General features: G+C 34.2%; 1 protein-coding gene across 2 annotated transcripts in view; it reads right to left on the bottom strand.

Moving 5' to 3' along the window:
• Positions 1 to 2,882: 2,882 nt before the first annotated feature.
• Positions 2,883 to 19,229, bottom strand: part of LOC113492060 (protein eva-1 homolog C-like) — a 48,442-nt gene continuing 32,095 nt past the window's right edge. Inside the window, exons 2-8 of one of the 2 annotated variants that reach the window (XM_026869344.1) lie at positions 17,581 to 17,780; positions 14,554 to 14,692; positions 8,167 to 8,316; positions 5,065 to 5,226; positions 4,300 to 4,398; positions 4,077 to 4,211; positions 2,883 to 3,704 (exon numbers count right to left, since the gene is read on the bottom strand). In XM_026869344.1, coding sequence (XP_026725145.1) covers positions 3,229 to 3,704; positions 4,077 to 4,211; positions 4,300 to 4,398; positions 5,065 to 5,226; positions 8,167 to 8,316; positions 14,554 to 14,692; positions 17,581 to 17,780 — 1,361 coding nt within the window. In that variant the 3' untranslated portion in view covers positions 2,883 to 3,228. The remainder of the gene's footprint in view (positions 3,705 to 4,076; positions 4,212 to 4,299; positions 4,399 to 5,064; positions 5,227 to 8,166; positions 8,317 to 14,553; positions 14,693 to 17,580; positions 17,781 to 19,229) is intronic. The other variant, XM_026869345.1, reaches the window with a different exon arrangement.

The raw sequence follows: 19,229 nt of genomic DNA, 5'->3' as shown, positions 1-19,229 counted from the left end.
CCTGCCACCGAAAACAGACTACCCTTCCATATTTTCTCTTTGATAAATGCAGCTACATCTGCAATCAGATATTCAACCTCAAAGCTTAATAAATAACAATCTCCAACGTCTACTGCTACCTATCGAGCCACAAAACCTCTTGTGACAATATTCAACAAAACGTCACACAATAGCGAAAGGGAAGCAGAATTCGTATCACGTACCGATTTCTATTGGTACAAGTAATCCTCTGTGGGATTTACATGCATACCAAAGAAACAAATGGGGCCTATAATAATAAATCACTACCGTAACGACGTAGAGTACAAACGGACCGTGTTTTGAGGGAATTGCTTAGATAGCGAACGTTTCACTGGTTTGCATTGGCTTTTTCGAGACGAAGGGAAATATTTTGATGTTTTGTTTGGGTTTGATAAAATAATGATAAGGCTATCTATAGCTATCTCTAGCTAATAATGATATATTGGTTTTTGTGAAAGATTCACCTAGTTTTCATGTTTATGGTGCGCTGTCACTGCGTTGAAGACCAATGTATGATATTAGTAATTTTGGTAACAAGAAAATCAGTGAGTTTTTTTTTCTGAATTTCGATAGGTTTGCTTTAGATATTTCTCGATTATGATGTAAGTGGTTATGTAGAGTCAGGTGGTAGTGACTATCAAACATTTAATTGCGGATCTTGTGCCTACAATCAGTGTGCTTCCGAAACTGTTACTATTTATCTTATTATACATACCTTTGAGTATTTGTAATATGCAACAAGAAAACCGGCAGCACCAGCTATCTTTCATTTCAGCTGCATAAATTCATAGAATACATACCTAGATCAAAAATTAATCTGAAAAAGAAACGCAAAAATATTTTTTTTTCTATATGTAGAGTACAGTGCAGTATTCATAATTAGTATAATTACCAATATAACAATCGATGTTAACATTATAGCATTACCAATCTGACATTCTAAAATAAAGATAAAAGGTTTTATAAAATAAATATATAGAAACTCTATTAACTAACGCCATCTAGCGAACGTCTCGTGAACTAATGATTAGAGTTTCAGAATATTATGTTTCTGCACGGCCACTTTCAGCGTAAATAATATAATGGGAGAGGTGATTTCTTTTCGCTTTTATTTTTTGATAAACCATTTGTAGACTTATTGTTGCCATTATAACTACATTAAAAATACTAGTGAGTATTAATATTACCTACATAAGACATTAAAATTAAAAATATATGTAAAAATGTAATTAACACGTTCATAGTAAACAAAAAATAAGATGACTCAATAACACCGGTTTATAACAAAAACTATTGCTTCAAACCTATAAGCTAACACTTAATTCATTGATATATACAAAAACAAAATTAAAGACTTCTAGATATTAAAGTCAAGTTATTATTTTCAATATTGTCTATTTTACAGCGTCCACCTGTGTACGCTAATGCCATCTATCCAACAACACCGGAGTTATAACGAAGGACCGGAGCATGTTTACTACTTGTAGCTGTTTTTCTCAGTCGTGCTTCAGTGTATATAATATGAGGTCCTACGATAGTGTTGAAAACGATGATATTTTGATTATTTCGTGATGATATTGTTTTATTTGAATTGAAAAACTACTTCGATACTAGATTCGATGCCTTTATATGAAGATTTTCCGAAATACCGCTGGACACGGAAAAAAAACACAGCTATGAAAAAAAGACATTCGAAACAGAAAACGTCCTCTTTTAAATTTTTAACAGCTTATGTCAATATGCAAAAGTTTTTTTTTTATATTTACTGATAACTGTTTATAGCAATAGTTTGGGCTATATTTTACTTTCAAAATACAACCCTTGTACATTTAAACAAGACAAAACTGAATAAAACAAAAGCCAATCACAAATACAGTGACTTTCCATAAAATTCAAATATTGAAACATCTGCAAATCAAAACGCAGACAATTTCCCACTCGTCCGAAGTGTAATCAATAGGAATTATTGAACAGATTACGATAGAAACTAACGCTTAACTATTGATACGACACCAAAGTTCTGATCCCTTGGATTACAGTAGTAAAATTATGCAGATCTCCTCTGAATACAAAGTTATCTACCTACTGATCCGAATTCTTGCTCAAATATATTTTACGATCTTTTATATTCGGGTAATGAAAGTTCTCAATCAATATTGTCTGTATATTGAATTTTTATTCAAGTAATTTTGTGATAGGTTGTTGAATTTACATAAAGTGGGATATTTTGTTCTTTTCAGTTTATGAGGTAATTTTTTATGTCGTAAGGTCTCAGGCGTGAGCGCTGGACCCTAATCACGTCACAAAGTAATTTTTACAATGGAAAGCATGTGGGTGTATCTATTTTAAGATTGGGTAATTCCAGACTATGGTGCTCTTTACGATATTAATGCCCGTTTTCGTACTGCAATCAATTACAAAAAAAAAGAAATATCTTGTGTCAGGAGTAAACTTCCCGAAACCGTTTTCGTGACTTCGTGGGAGTGATTTATGAAATTAATAACAGATTTTATTACTTTAAGCTCAGTACTATTTACCTGACCTGTCATTATCCTTCTCCCCTATTAAGCAGCATGAGTGATACCCATGCGGTAGGACCATCCCCCTTAATTTCCATAAATAATGACATCAGCCACGCAACCATTACACCGCATTTTAACAAGAAAAAATATCGCATAACTGCGGTTAATGACTTACCCATTATTTTTGTTGTACATCTTTGTGGCACTGCTGTCAAATAAAACACAGATTTCCCGCATTTTTATTTTAAAAAGATATAAAAGGATTTACATTTTCAAAGTTTTAGGTATTCAACTACAAAAAATGAAGCTTCAGTTTCTATACAAATAACTCTCTCTATATTTTATAAAGGTCATTATAATTAACCATCACAGATGGGATTGAAGGAATAATTGAAATACAAATGTGCTGAATTGACGATATGCAAAAGTGGATACATAGGTGCACCTCTAATGAGCGTGACAGATTGAAGGATGAGTAATAGAATGTACAGAGCAATCAAGATACTTAAACTAATACAATGTAACAATAACATATAAACGAACTTATTCTTTAGTCTGTCCATAGTCTTAAATAAATTTAACTAATTTCTTTTTACACAGTCTCTTGCTTTATAAGCAATTTCTTTAATTCACTCTAGAAGCAGTAGGTCCTGGAGGTGTCGTTGTTCCCTCCGTCCATTTGGCGTCAGCCATAGTAATAATTACTGGAATGAGCTCCTAAACTCCTTGGACTTGTCATAACATGTGGCTCTACATCTTCTTCGTTACTTCTACTCCTCGTAAACCTAGGCGCCGACGGCACATAATCTACGTTCCCGTACATATTTGCTTCTACGGATGAAGGATAAATTGTACATAAGGGCTTCATAGCTCTCAGAGTTCCCCTACTTCCGGGGATGTTTTTGTATAGGATCATATCTGGATGCATAGGGTCGTGGAATGTTCCCGATATATGGCTGATATCTGCATCGTTATCTATGTCAGAAAATGCGTCGCTGAAGACATTTGGAGCTTCAGTCGTGTACATGTCTCCGTTCTTGGAGTTGTCATTTCTCCTACGAATGTAACACCTTATGGTAATAACAACTGCGCTTAGGACGATGCATATCAGCAACCCTACACTGATCGATAACAGCAGCAGAGAGGTCCCTTGCAGTATTTCTGTAACAAACATTGTCTGGTACCAGTAGGCAAATATTTGTTTGATATTAACCGATATGTTCTAGTTTCAGTTTGGATCAAATACATTGATGAATAGTGTTTGTTAGCAGTTTAATTGGTTTGCTCGAAATTTATGGACCAAAAGCGTATATAAATTGTGAAGGATTAAATGTGAAGGTATTTCAAAACAGTGATATATTGTTAAATATAGAATTCCAACAAACAATCGTTTTTGATTTTTTGTCCAATAAATTATGAAATATATACTTTTGCGTTATATAAACCTATGCTTTTTAATTCTGTTTCTTAAAAATTAAAAGCAATCCACATTTATTCAATCCTATATTGAAAATGCGAAATTTTTATAAATACCTGGATTGGCCTCCGTTTTGTCCACTTTTTTATTTGGTGTCGTTATCTCACTTTCTGCTGGCGTGGTATCTTCGACTAATGGCGGAAGAAGAGCATGATCAGCGTTGGGTTCAGGCCATTTTTCACCAGCTTCTTCTATCAGAACAATTTGTATGTTACTTTGGAATGTCCTTAAAGTTCGCAACAATTTTATTTTTTGAAGTAATAGATTTTTTAACATTACCTGATTCATCAAAAAATCCTTTGTTGTGATCAAAATTAGTGGAAATTTCATCTCTTTCAGCTGCACTCTCATATTTCTCTGAGAGAACACCTAATGGCACTGAAACAACATATGATTTATTTTAAAATAGCTTTCAGCAGCGTTTTATAGTTAGTGAAATTTTATGACGTTCAGTGAAATGATGTTAAAATATTTTTTTCGTCATATTTTAGTCAGTAAAAAAGTTTGAAGTAACATTTTTATTAAAAAGAGAACACTATTATGAAAGCTGAAAAAGAACAACGGTGGCACTAATGCGACCTCAGAATTTTGTACTTCACACTGAACAATGGTGCAAAGAGCAAAGTTGCAAGGTAACATTGAGATTTGTATTGTTAAAACTTACAAGATGCACCAGAATAGAGTTGTTCAAAACTTTCACAACTTGCGCAATTACAGGGTTGACGCTTCTTCAGTGTTGTTCGGGGTTCCTGGAGAGGTTTTAAATGGGGCTTGCTCCTGATTTGTTGTTCTTTTTCAGCCTTTTATGTTGAATAGGTAAAAACGTAATTTACTTGATTCTTTTTACGTCAGGCAAAAAATGTAGCATTGCAGTGGTGTCTTTTACAAACTGTTTGATTCTTTTTTAATTATCTAGGTCCATTTCACTCATAGATTTATTGATGATGAAGTAACTTTTGAGTACCTAACGATGAAGAACGAAAACCCTAAGCTCCAAAAGTTCTACAAATTTAGTGTTTATGAGTATTAGGTCTTCAAACTTACCACAGGCATAAACAACCTTCAGATACGGTCTGGACTGGAAGCTGCATGAAGAATTGAAGGTCTTGCTGTTGGCGGATATTTGACAGCGTCGCCTGCCGAGGCACAGTTGGATAGCCGTCTTCACAGCATGGGGCGTCACGCAGGCTGGGAACAAAGACAGCCCTTTCTATTCATAGCATCATCGTAATGGTGTATCAGGTTTGTAGAGTTATTTAAACGATAGCAGAGTTTGAATAGGTTTTGAGTAAAGAATGGAAATCGTCAAAAACTTTTTGAGTAAACTGTTTGTTAGAGTCCGAGCAACATTTTATTCTTTTTATCCTGTCTCTCTTGGTTCACTTTAAATAAAATCTCAATCCTTTTGAACAAACCACATTTAACATTAGAAACAATAACAATAATGAAAAAAATATAAGCTATTACTATTATGTACGTACTATTTTACATTCATTCACATCATTATTATTCTGTTTTCATCAGTTTTAAAACAAATACGAGACCATTTCACAAACACCTTTTATTTTTCAGTAATGTAATAATTCCACTAATTTTGTCTGTCAAAACAAATTACTATTGCTAGCGTCACAAACGAAAATAGGACACTGCCCTACCCTTGAACAAACATTAACAATGACAAATAAAAATTTCTTTTTTTTTAGGGTTCTAAAGGGTAAAAACGGAACCTTTAGGAAATATTATTAAGGTTCAGTTGTCTGTCACCAGGCTTAGATACAGCCTGGTGACAGACAACTGAACTGATAATCCGTGATAACTAGACATTTGACAATGTCGAGTCATTGTTAAATTATTTAGGTTACCGCCGCAACAAATAATGATTATAAAAAGTTAAGATAAGCTTAAATTATTTTTTTATAACGATCAAAACCCACCCACAAATTATTTTTCTTTTGCCTATTTGTACGGAACCCTCAGTGACGCTCAGTCAGTCAGGCTTGCACTTGATAATTAAACTCGGTTTGTAGATACCAAGTTTAATTACCTATATGGGTATCATTTCAAATCTATTACCTATCGTTGTTAAGCAACTTAATTTTTGACAAACAAGTATTGTAATACGTACATTAGAAATACGGTCAGGTTGACTAACACAATCAGATTTTCAAAACAATTGCGCCTGGTCAAATTCATCGAATTGTGCTGTTTGGTAACAAAATAGGCTTGACACCTATTCAACACCAATTCCTACATGTCATTGTGAAATAGCACTTTGTTAATCCAATTTCAGATTGCCGATTGTACAATAGATACAGCTAAAGAGTGTAGTTTTATAGTGGTAATCGCACCGACTGACAAAAGTTCTTTTTTACTTTTCTATTTATCAGTTTTATGTTGGAAGTTTTCTTTCAGAAGGTATTTTAGATTTACCCCAAACTTAAAAAGGGATCCCATCTCCATAAGGCACCGCTGTTTGTCGAGGTTAAGAGACGGCAGGTGCGGTCATAAATTGGATGGGTGACCAGTTATTGAAAATATATTCTTAGCTTAACTGTACGGAATCGTCTGTGTTGCGGGTAAGACTCACTCTTGATCGGGTTTCCATGCATGTACACCGAGAACTCAGTATACATAGCATATGCATACCTTGCTGATAGTAAAATGTCGGTTTTCACAGACTTGTTGAAGCCGCAGTTTTATAATTTATTTAACGAAAGACAAATTAATTTTGAGACTTTCCAACTACCCGAAGACCCATAACCGTTAACGTTCTTGTAAATAGGCAACAATATTATGTACCTTTTTAAAAATACCAGAAAATTCAATGAAAATTCGGTCCTCCTTAAGTGAATAAAAATAAAGTATTAATTTAATTACACAATTACTGGTCTGTTTGTCTGCTAACCAAGGCGCGACCTCGTTTGCGTTTTGTCTCATGAATCTCTAAGAAGTTGCCCTTTATTTGTCTTGTTTTCGACCTCTGATTTTGTTTGTGGTTGCCTAAAAGCATTTTTATAGGTACATAATATTTAAAATTTAAGGTTTATCAATGACTATAATTATTTCAGCATAGGTACATAATATTTAAAATGCATGCTTTATCAATGATGACAAGATTAATGATAATTTTACGGTTTAAGTCATATCATTGCTTATAATTATATTTTAATGAGAGTCCTTACTTTTTTATTAATTTGATAGTGTTGTATGTTTATTAGAAAATAATTATACAAACTTTATAAATATTAGTAAAATGTCATTCCTTTAAAATCATTTGCTACTAATTTATTGACATCTTTTTAAAGGAGTAGGGACTGCTTTGTGTTATCAATGTTTAATCGGCAATTTTAGTTTTTTTTTGACGGTGTAGTAAGCCACAACAGAAGGCGTCATAAATTATTATACCATACATAAAGATTTTATTTTTTATAGCAAAAAATAACAACCTTAAAAGAAACTAGTAACAGCTAAAGAAGAATAGCAGAAGATATATCCACAAAAGAATGTATGTTCCTGCGAAATACTCTTTCAATTTATACTAAGCGGCTTTTGTATTTATTACATTAGTTTTATTATGACAAGACCGAGGCAAATAACATACAGTACGGAAAGTATAATCGTATTAAGAGACGTCTATCAAAAAACGACGATATAATATCATCGTTTTGATATTTTCAGGATAAAGACAGACAAACATTATTATAATACAAGTCCAAAACTAGGTTATTTTAATCATTGTATCGAGGGGTGTTTTACAAGCAATCTAGCTACATACACAAAGCCACTTAGACTCAGAACAAGCATTGTGGATCTCACAAATGCTTGTTTTACGCTTTGCGGACGGTGGGTTTGACGTGGTGACCTATACAACTCGGCTATTCGTGCATTCAAAGTTTACGCCAAGAAAAAATGGTATAGAATGGAAGGTCGAGGTCGTTCGATTCCCATCCAGGACAAATATTTGTGTGATGAGCAAGATCCATTCTGTCTGGGAATAATTTATCTATATTATATTTAGCAATGTATACGTATGATTATCAGTTGTCTACTACTCATAATACAGCTTTTAAGACTAAATGGCACTGTGTGAAAATTAACAAACATAATTATTATCAACCGTAACGAAAATCTTTCATAAACACTTACTTTCATCCTTGACTCCTTGTGTTTGCGGACATGTGACGGCTTCGAAGGCTGTCCTGCCGTACTGGGCATCGAAGATTGCTATCCTGGAGTGCGGGTTGCAGCTTAGCTTGATCAGCTCTCCCTCACACCCGATGCGACTACGAAACTCATCTGTGGAAATGATGTATGTATAAATTCAATTGTTTTAGTAAGAAATAATGGGAATATTAAGGCTGAGCCGTTTGTACAATATTTTTTGAACTAAAAATAGTAAAAAATAAACATAAAAAGCCAAGGTTACGAGTGTATTGGTGAGTATGTTTGTTAAATTTTTACGCGCTAACGACAATACCATTTAATAAACATATACATGTTTGATATGGAGTATATTGATATGTAGACTGCTTTTTGAAGCTTTCATCGAAATCCACGTTGTTAATGTAATTGGTGTGGGTACATACCGTTTTAACATAAATTAATAAATAAAATACATAAAATTAATAAAGCTGCAAGCAGTTGCTGGTATAAAAATGAACAGTAGGATTATCACGTAGGTATACCATAACAAGAACCACGGCTAAAACAGATATTATAGTTGGTTTAATAAATAAATACTATTCGAGAGCTGAGTACGCCGTAAATTCTAATGATGTCCATTCATACAGGCATATACAGTGTCAATTCACTATAACAGCATTTAATAAACACAATAAACAAAGTTTAGAATGGAATGCATTAGTATTAACCAGAACATCAAATTATAACAATCATTATCCGATAATATTACACAATACAATGCACAAATCCGATACAGAAATAAATTTAATTTAAAACAGCAATCGTCGCGATACATTTTGTAATAACACTAATTGAATACCACTTTCATACTAATTAGTTCTATTTCACCCCACTAGATGTCGCCCATCGATGGCAACCCTTTGTTTTACCCTCTAATGCAAAACGAACACAACCCTTTCATTTCCATTAGCAGGTAATATAAAACCACCAATACGATAAAAGCATTTGTAAGTGTTCGCTTATCAATTAGTGCAGTGTCCGAGTGTTTTATGTTTAGGAAGCTATAACTAATATTAATGACGTATAGACGAGCGTTTGAAACGTCACTTCCTCTCTTCGATGCCTCGTTTAGTATCGCATAGTAGACGTTAGCGATTTAAATGCGTCGTCATGCGTACCATTATGAAACCAGTAACCTAAAGAGGGTTTGAAATGACGTCGTAAAAAAATGAAGGAATTACTTTGAGAACGTTTGTTTGTGAAAAGTGATATTTTTGTAAAGGCGCCTGGATTTCATGAGTCATTGTGTACACTATGAATTTTAAGAGGGGTAGTAAAATAAAATGTTGTTTATGGTCCGTTCCGTAACATTTTGGGATAGATTATTCATTTTCATCAAACAATTTTTTTTCTGTAAGAGTTTAGTGGAATACGATTATATTTTTTTTATCATGATGTAGCCATAAGGGACCATATTAGTTGGTGCCAAACAATTCTTAGGTTACTGAAATGATTTGGCGTAATTACAAAAGTAGTACAAGAAAATTTTCAACAAACTTCAGGAATCTTCTTTAAGAAAGTTTTATATTCTAGTCAGAACGAAAACATCTTCCGTAACAAGATCCTCTATTGTATAAAAATGGCGAGATAACAAGATACTAGCTAATGACGTCACTAGATCTTAACACCACGCTTTTTATAAAATAAAGCACTCATTTTAATTTATTTCTTAAACAGATACTGCAAGGATGCAACTAGAACACTGATTATTATTAAATTTACTTTTTTTTTTCCTAGCCTACTGTGTCCCACTGATGGGCAAATTTACTTTATGTATTATTTATTGTTTTAAATATTAAGAATTTCGTACCCAAAGGGTAAAATCAGAAACTTATTACTAAGGCAATTCTGCCTGTCCATCCGTCTGTCACTAGGCGGTATCTCAAGAACCGTGAAAGCTAGAGGTCTGGAATTATCAGAAGTGACGTATTTTTATTGCCTCTTTTAAAACTATGCAAATACAGGTTAATGTTAAGCAACCATTAATACGGTCATGTACTTATTCATACTTCAAATATATTTTCGTAAGTAATCGTCAGTGTTGCGAGTAAGACTTCCGCATGACCAGTTTTTTTTTCGTGACACAAAACAAATATGGGCTCCATTGTTCTGCCAAAAACTAAGTTATCCCTACTAATATTATAAATGCGAAAGTAACTCTGTCTGTCTGTCTATTACGCTGTCACGTCTAAACCACTGAACTAATTTTAATGAAATTTGGTACAGATATAGAGTTGACCTTGAGAAAGAACATGGGATAGATTTTATTCCGGACTTTTGAACAGTTCCCTTGGAAACGCGATATAACCGACCTCGACGCGGGCGAAGCCGCGGGCGAAAAGCTAGTAAATATAACATGGGTCTTTAACTAAACAATTACTGCGATAAAACGTGCCACAGAATTGCGTGGGTTGAACCTCTCAATGTCCCAAAAGAAGCATAACTCAATAAACTACAAGTGTATTGGAAAAGCATTTCCACTAACGTAGTGTTGGGTTATGTTTGAATATTAGATTTTGGTGTAAATATCGAGTAAAATATTGTTCAAGCTTCAACCATAATCGTTACCTTATTGAAAACCTGTAAATGTTCTTTAGTTATAGACAAGTGTTACTCAAGAACGTAGAGTTTATAATTAGAAAAGAGACAAATTAACTAACTTACTATTTTATTATTTCTTGTTTCAGCGGCAAAATTAGATGACTAGGGTTTTCATCTGTGAATATTTTAAGAGTCTCTATCTGAAGAGGTTCATGAGATATACATATTATACATGTACAGTCGTTTGGCGACAGACAAACAGACAGATCGACAGAGTTGCCATAGTGAAAAGGAACTACTGTTTTACCTTTAGTTTCAGAACCTAATGATCATAGGTAATAAATCTAGTTGTTATTTATATTTTAAAATAATTGAAAACGCTCAAACCGCTGAAAGCGTTCAAACCGCCCGTCTGCAACTAACGCAATGCATGAGCCACACCTACGGGCACTCCTGCACCTACGGGGTACGCGCCCTGACTCGCGGTCGTTCACCCCCTCCAGGAATTTATTATCTAAACATAAATCACTTCAATACACTTCCTAGGTAGTAAGAGCATGACGTCACGCGATCGTATCAACCCTCTTTTTTGTTTTAAAGGGACGGTATCGGGTAGGATCCCCGTGTCCGCTTTTTTCTTGCGGCCCGACCAATTTGGTAATAGACAGGTTAATCTATTTACCAAAATCAAGGTATGTGCAGCTAAAAATAGACTCTTTTCTGCCGTTCTTCTGTTATAGAGATGTGAGAAATATGAGCAGCAGTTAAAAATAACAATATTCTTTTCTGATGAAAAAATTGTTTTATTAACCGACGATGAATCGACATCCAATAAAAAGCAACTTAGCGACAAAAAAAAACAAAATATTGACGTATTGTTTCTTATTTTCGAAGTCGGTTTAAAATAAAAGAAAGGGTATCCTAAAACAATATTTATAAGCATTTTTTTAAATATTTAAGGTACGTATACTCAAAAAGAATGAAACTTTTTTAATCATCGATCAAAATCAATTGGGCGGCTGGATAAAAGGCTTAGTTTTTTACTCGCCTTGAGCACGCCGGCCTAATTCGTAAAACAAACTCATTAATTTCAAAAGTGGTCGTTATTCGTCGTGGTCTTTACTGAATAATTACTTTGCCTAGCCTTAATGGATGGTTGATACGTAGGGATGGCCAAGGGGTAGTCATCAAGTACCTATACGCGATGTGTTTTGGTTCACAATCATATAAGCACAAGTGACCTACAAGGTTTGTTGCTCGTGCAAAAGTCGTATTGAAAGCACTGCTTTTACAAAAGAGGTTATCTTTAAGCTGACTAAACTATATGTATAGGTTTGGATATATGTATGTATAGGGCTTGGGCTGGATGTCAACGTGTAAGACGGTCATCAATATGGTTGAAGTGTTTACCCGATTCTGATCAGCTGTTTTTTTTTTCCTAATTTTTGAGGCATACAGGACGAAAATTTGCTACTTCCATACACAATTAATTATGGCTATGAATCACAGCGAAAATTCAATCTGCATCAGCCGTTATCAAACAGCATTATTTTTGGATATAATTAGAACGGTTTCACGTTTCATCGTAAAGTGCTATAGACGATTAAATATTTAAAAGAATAGTTCCTAGAAAAGACACCAGCATTCAGACAAACGTCGGTCACGTTTTTAAAAGACGGTACCTTATTACTTAGAATTGGAAGGGAATACTAAAGAGGATTTAGCTATATTCCTCAACTAACTAAGGAGGGAAAGAAACCGCGATAGTTCGTGTCCCATAGTATTGCGCCGAGTTTGATATTTGATTATCTCCGGCGTAGATAGAATTGACATTTAAATAAGGTTAGTTTAAAGATAAAAATGAAATAAAGTTCGGTCGTGAATAAAGTTTTTTCGCGATGTTTCTTCTCTACAGCTGGAACTCTTGGGAAGCGGTGATGTGCGAGCGATACGGGTTGCTGTCTATACATATATTTTTAACTGAATTCATAGGTGTCGTTCAAAATTTGCTACTCGGTATTCTTTTTTTAATAAATTCATTTTAATTTTACCCTATGTCCGGGCAGTTACACATGCATTTAAGTCACCTACACTCAGAACAAGCATTTTTGTGAGTGACATTAATGCTTGTCTGACGCGGTGAACAAACCAGCTGTACCCGCACAGTGGATTTTGCGACCTATACCTCTCGGCTATCCTTGCCTTCCTTGGTATAGAACAGTATATAAAACACTATTATGTGGGGAAAATTTATACACCATTGTGACGTCATGCGTAACTTCTATTTAAGTACTGTAATTTGATCACTTTATTTTTTTTATGTTTGAGGGACAACTTATCGATTTTTATTAGAAATCTATTTTTTTTCATATCAGAACCGAAGAACTCGGCTTGTTAATATCATTCGAAATCAGAATATATTCTTTTATATAAAAAAACACTTAATGTAATGAATATTTTTCATCTAGTATACGATTAACTTTATGAAGTTTACCGACATGTGTTTGGATCGTTGATTTTCTTACTTAACGCACAAGTTTAACGGCAGTGTGAGTTCTGCGGTACAACTTTCCGTTCTAAATATAGTGACGTCACGGAAACAATTTGTTTCAATGTGGAATTCTATACTGGAAGTTTTGAATTTAAAAAATTAGAGATCGTGTATTTTTTATTGAATGGACCATAAATACATTGAAATGAAACGGACGTGGATGAAATAATTATATTGTAGGTAATCGATATTCTTTTGTTTTTGTTCGTCAAGTTAGTTCCAAATATTATTTTGCTATATTTTAGCCCTTTAATTTTCATACCTAGTAATTAAATTAATAGCCAATTGTAATGTTGTGGTTCCGTAGCAAAAGGTAAAAAAGAAAACCTACAAAGAAAGCTATGCTTGAGTCTTAAATTAAAATCATATTTAGCGTATGTCATTAAATTTTCATTTCATAAAATTGAGACAAAAATCGAGGTTACGAATCAGTAAGAACAGTCAATAATCTGTTAAAAGTAATCCGTTTGTTTTGTCTTTTTACAACGGCACCTATCTAAAAATACTTGGACTGTATACAAGACATATCTAATGATACCGCGATAATGTAACTCCATTCCGTCCGTCATTCATGATAAATGAGTTTAAAAAGAAAATAAAATACATACAAGACAAGCGTGAAAACATAACCATCCCTACCAGTCGGACTAAAACTGATCCCATGTACATAAAGCATCCCATGTCATTTCCCCAGTTTCTCAAACGCCAAGGCATCTGTCAACATGTCAATCAAACAGTTTATCAACAGATCGTACCATTGACGCCGCCAATCAAAGGCCTTGTATTCAGCCTGGACATTTGAATAACAGTCTAAATGACAGCTACAGTGACAACTTAGTTATCCTGCCACTCGGATGACGAATGTCGAGTGGTCCTGGTACCTTCAAACCTTATGAAGTCGTCTGATATTTGAGATAAAATAGGCCATTTGGAATAGAGTTGAAATTTTTGGGGTGGATAGGAAAACGAATTACGAAGTATTTAAAATGTGATAGTAATATAAGTAACGCAATGTAAATAGCAAGTGCAACGAAAAATGATATAGTATTTTGTTTTTTGCCTGTCGCAACCCAAAGCAGGAAGGAATCATTCTATAATTTCTCATCCGGAAAAATCAGATGTCCCTGTTTATATCATCTACCTTTATGCTGAATTCGGCTTTATCAATTAAAAACTATCATCATCCTTTACAACGGAGAATTTTTGTTCACTCGAAATTGTTAATGGTCTGTACTTACAGGGGCGGCATTTATAGGCAACCTCGACGTATTTACTCTGCATCGGACAGGGGTCGACCAGGCCCGGCATCGGCAGCGTACTGAACTTGCATTGGGGCTTCTTCTGGCAAGCTTCCACCACAGTTTGGAGAAGAGAGTACTGGGGAAGAAAGAAAAAGTGAGAGAGAGTTATAAAATATTCATATTATGTTACCTATAGTGTAAAATGTGATACAGCAAATTGAAAGATGATAATTATTAATTGAACAGTTACGTCAGTACCTTCGTTGCTGAAGCTTATAGCCAAAAGCCGCAGATGTTTGAATTTTCTAATTGTTATTTGTTTTTTATTGCAAAAAAATCAAATTCAGTATCGAATTGTAAACAAGACCTAATATTTTCAAATAATATTAATGTAGTAATAATAACCCATGAGTAAAATGTGAAACAGTCAGCCCATTCCAATCATAATACAAACAGTTTTCTCCGCAATCAAAACGACAACATTAATGGGGATTCCATGCCGTTTCATTATTTCATGAGAAAAACAATGGGCAATAGTAATGAAAACTCTTTCATCAAAAAAATTTTGGTTGTAAATGTTTATTTGGTTTAATAATGAGAGTAAGTATTTTTTTAGGTTAAGAGAAGATTGGTTGGTACAATGAACAGCGAAGATTGTCAATGGAGTCAATTGGGATCATAGCACCTTTTCACACAAATTATTGTCTACCGGGCTGTATCGAACCCGTGACACGTCACGCGAAGTTTAGAGTTTTTCTGGCGTAGAGAACTCTTAACTAAGCTAATCCATGCAATCTGAGATTCACGGAGCACAAATATTTTTTTGAACATTAGAAAAAAAAGTTGTGGTCTACAATTTGAGATTTAAATCTAGATGTTAATAATTTTAATTTGCAGTAATAGTTGTAATCTTGATGATAATGAGTAAAGGTTCTAAAAACATTGCAAGTATAGTTTAACATCATAACATGAATATTCAGAGAGTATATCACTTTCTTTCCCAAAAAGTGAAAGCAACATACATCACCAACTTTAAGAAGTGCCTTGAAGAAAAATATCGCTTTAAGTGCAAAAGAGGATCTAATGTTTCCTATTAAAGTCATTTTTCTTTTTTTATGTCAAAGGATGACAAACGGGCCTTTGGCCCACCTGATGTTAAGTGCTTGTTATAGTCTGTAGACATCCGCAATTTCAGCACCTTTGCAAATAAGGTTTCATGAATCGACCGTTGGCAAATTTTTTTTAAGGAACTTTTTGTTTTATGCTTCGTCTTACGTTTGGGTTTATTAAGCCTACGATTATATTGCCTTTATTTTTTAAAATAAAGATTAATACACTTTTGGCAAAACATATAATTTAAAATATTTTTATCTCTATATTCGTTAGGACTATAGGTTTATAGTCCAGAACGAATCACAAAGATATCAAAAGAATATTTGCTAAACTGAGCCATTGGAAACATGATACTGACTAAAGGCTCACTCTAATCGAGAGCCATTGATACCAGCGTTCGATGTCTACAAGGAAAGTACTTCTTGTATTTCTGGAAAACTCGTCTTGGAAAAAGGATATAGGTACTTTTTGTTGTTGTTATAACGAATCAGAATAAAACAGGCAATATGCGAGTGAGATATTATGGATATTTAAAATTTATACAAGCATTGTATAGAGAGTCCTTAAGCTGTGTATTAAAAAAACGGTCAAGGCAGGTCGGACTCGCTACTCACTTAGGGTTCCAAACCAAAAATATATTGATCACCCATAAACTTTATAACTGTATCACTATTTGCTTGACCTCCCATATTTTGATAATTAGGGATTAATTATTGATTGCTACAACAGCAACAGAAAAACTTCATCTATAAAAATCAGCTTTCTGGTCATCATGGCAGACTATAGTACTAGGTTTCCGATTCACCCTTCTGGTACAGCATCGAATTCTTGCAACGAAAATTTCCTTCGAAGGCACCATGCAGGATTCTCTCATAACTCAGCCTAGAATACGATTGTTCATCGGCGTCGTTCGCTTGCAAGCTGACACCATACATTAGGTAATTAGGATTCCGCTTGCACTAGCCAGTTATGTGCTATTGCCAAACCAATGAAAGCTCTGAAAGTAGAAGTCTATGAGCTTATTCAAAGCTTACGTTTATGTGAAAACTTTTACGTAATTAGTAAATTGAGATTCAGTTGATTGGTCTTTGCTTAATTAGGTTAGAAAATAGATATGGCTTATCACTATGGATTAAAAATGGGTGAAAAAATTTACGGGTTTTTATTTGAGGTGGTTGGGGAACGATTTGTGACCCCCACATTCCCCTTAAATTTAAGGGGAAGATCTATAAGACCATGGTCAGACCTGCTGTCTTGTATGGATCAGAGTGCTGGGCGACAAAAGGGATGAATGAAAGACAATTGCATGCAGCAGAGATGAGAATGTTAAGAGGAATGTGTGGTGTTACGAGAGCGGATATAGTAAGAAATGAGTATATAAGTGGAAGTTTGAAAGTGGCACCGGTTACAGAGAAACTACGTGGTAACCGGCTGTCATGGTATGGGCATGTTATGCGGAGGAATGAAAATCATGTGGTAAGGAAGGCGTTAAGCATGGATGTGGATGGATATAAGGGGAAGAGGACGACCAAAGAAACGATGGATGGATTGTGTGAAAGACGATATGGCTGTAAAGAGTGTTTCTTGTGAGATGACGGCCGATAGGAAGGTATGGAAGAAGATGACATGTTGCGCCGACCCAAAATAAAATAATTGGGATAAGGGCAGGGGAATGATGATGATGATGATGATGATGGTTGGGTGATGTATAATTAAATTGTTTATAAATTAAATTGATTAACTTACATGTCATAAGTAAGTATGTAGTAAATAAACACCGCAGCTTATTTGCGAAACCTATACGTACGTGTTCCGGTTTATATATTTTACGTTTATTTACAAAGTTAGATACGTAATTCTAACCCTTAGTTATGTTTCAATAAAGTCTATATTACATCAAAGTCAACTAACCTGCATAGCATTCGGTCGTTTACAGCGTCGACTTTCTTCTGTTTCTTGGTTGCGCAGCGCTGGGCACCCACTCTCTTCCCCTGCCTTCCCATACTGAGCCACTTGAATGCTGATAGTTGTGCCTCTGGGACACGCCAAAGATACAGTCTCGTCATTGCAAACAGTTCGTTGTATCACCTTGAGAGTATCAAGAAGAAGAGCTGAAACAAAATGAATAAAAGTCAATGACGAGATATAGTTAAAAATTAAAAACACTTCACAGTTGAATATTTCAAAATCCACAATTTTTTAATGGCTAAGCCGATTTTTATGATACATTTTATAAGAATACTCGCATACAATTCGCCTTTAATATAAAACAAACGCAATAAAAATCTCTCAATCTGTTCGGGAGCTATGATGCCTCAAACTGAGAGACACGTCAAAATTTCAACAAAACTCTTTTTTGGGTTAAATTGAATCTTATTGTTGGACGAAAACTTAAATAGTTAGGTATATAGTTACTGTTTATGCTTCGTTACAATTGGTAAGCTATAATAGATTATTTTCGGTAAGTTTTAAAGCTGATAAGACCAGCTAATCTAGATAACAACTATTATTGTTTGCTAGAAAAATAACAATCACAAAGTCCAAAATATAAAACACAATCCTTCAGAAATACTGGTTATCTTTTTGACGAAAATATCCTATTACAATTTGTAAAGGTGTATTGTGTCTGGAATAATAATAATACGAAATGAAAATACCCTATACTTCATTTGTGCTTAAAATAAGGTATAAAAACTGGGTGTATTTTTTAAACAAACTCATTTGTTTTCTTGTTTTTTTTGCCAGCCTATATTCGTCCCACTGCTAGCAGCACAGGTCTCTTGTCCTATGAGGAAGGGTTGAGCATCGGTCGCCACGCTAACTCACTGCGATTGGGGATTTCAGAATCTGATATTTGGAATCCAGGTTTCCTTACAATGTTCATACCACGTGACGTGACGATGTACCTACATGTAACGAAACAGTCAATATATACACTTATATCTTTTTTTAGCCTTGGTTTTTTTGTGATGACTCACCAAGAAAGTTTACGTCCAAAATAAAATTAGTCCAAAGCAAAATTACTATATTTTTTCTTTCCTTTCAGTACCTAAACAAATAAGCACACTAACAAATGAAAACTCCTTTCATATTTGGCTTTTATAAGATAATGCTCATATTTTGGGAACCTCACTCGTCGCAGGTGTTTACTCAATCATATCGCAAGACAATACAATATAAATTGCGTATATTTACGTACAAACGTACACGAATACAAGAACCTAGTTTATTGAATGACTGCTGGTACCATTTGGTATGATTGGTAGATTGGGTAGAATTTTGAAGTATAGTTCTGTGTGTGCTATGTTTTGATTCGATGGTTAGTCGTTCAGCTGGCAAATCTGATGAAAAAAATATTTGACGAAAACATTCTTCAGATAGATTTCAAAACAATATTGGATACATTTTTTGATTTTCTGATTTTGATTTTTTAATTATGATATGGTAACCTGAACTATATCTATTCATTATTTTTTGGAAATCTGTCTTACCGACTGAATTATTTCTTTTTATTAGATTTGGTCAAATACGGTATTTGACCAAACCTATATTTTTTTGGG

Source organism: Trichoplusia ni, chromosome 3, assembly GCF_003590095.1.
Source record: "Trichoplusia ni isolate ovarian cell line Hi5 chromosome 3, tn1, whole genome shotgun sequence".
NCBI lineage: Eukaryota > Metazoa > Arthropoda > Insecta > Lepidoptera > Noctuidae > Trichoplusia > Trichoplusia ni.
Note: the sequence above shows the minus strand (reverse complement) of the source record. Positions and strands in the feature narration are given on the sequence as shown.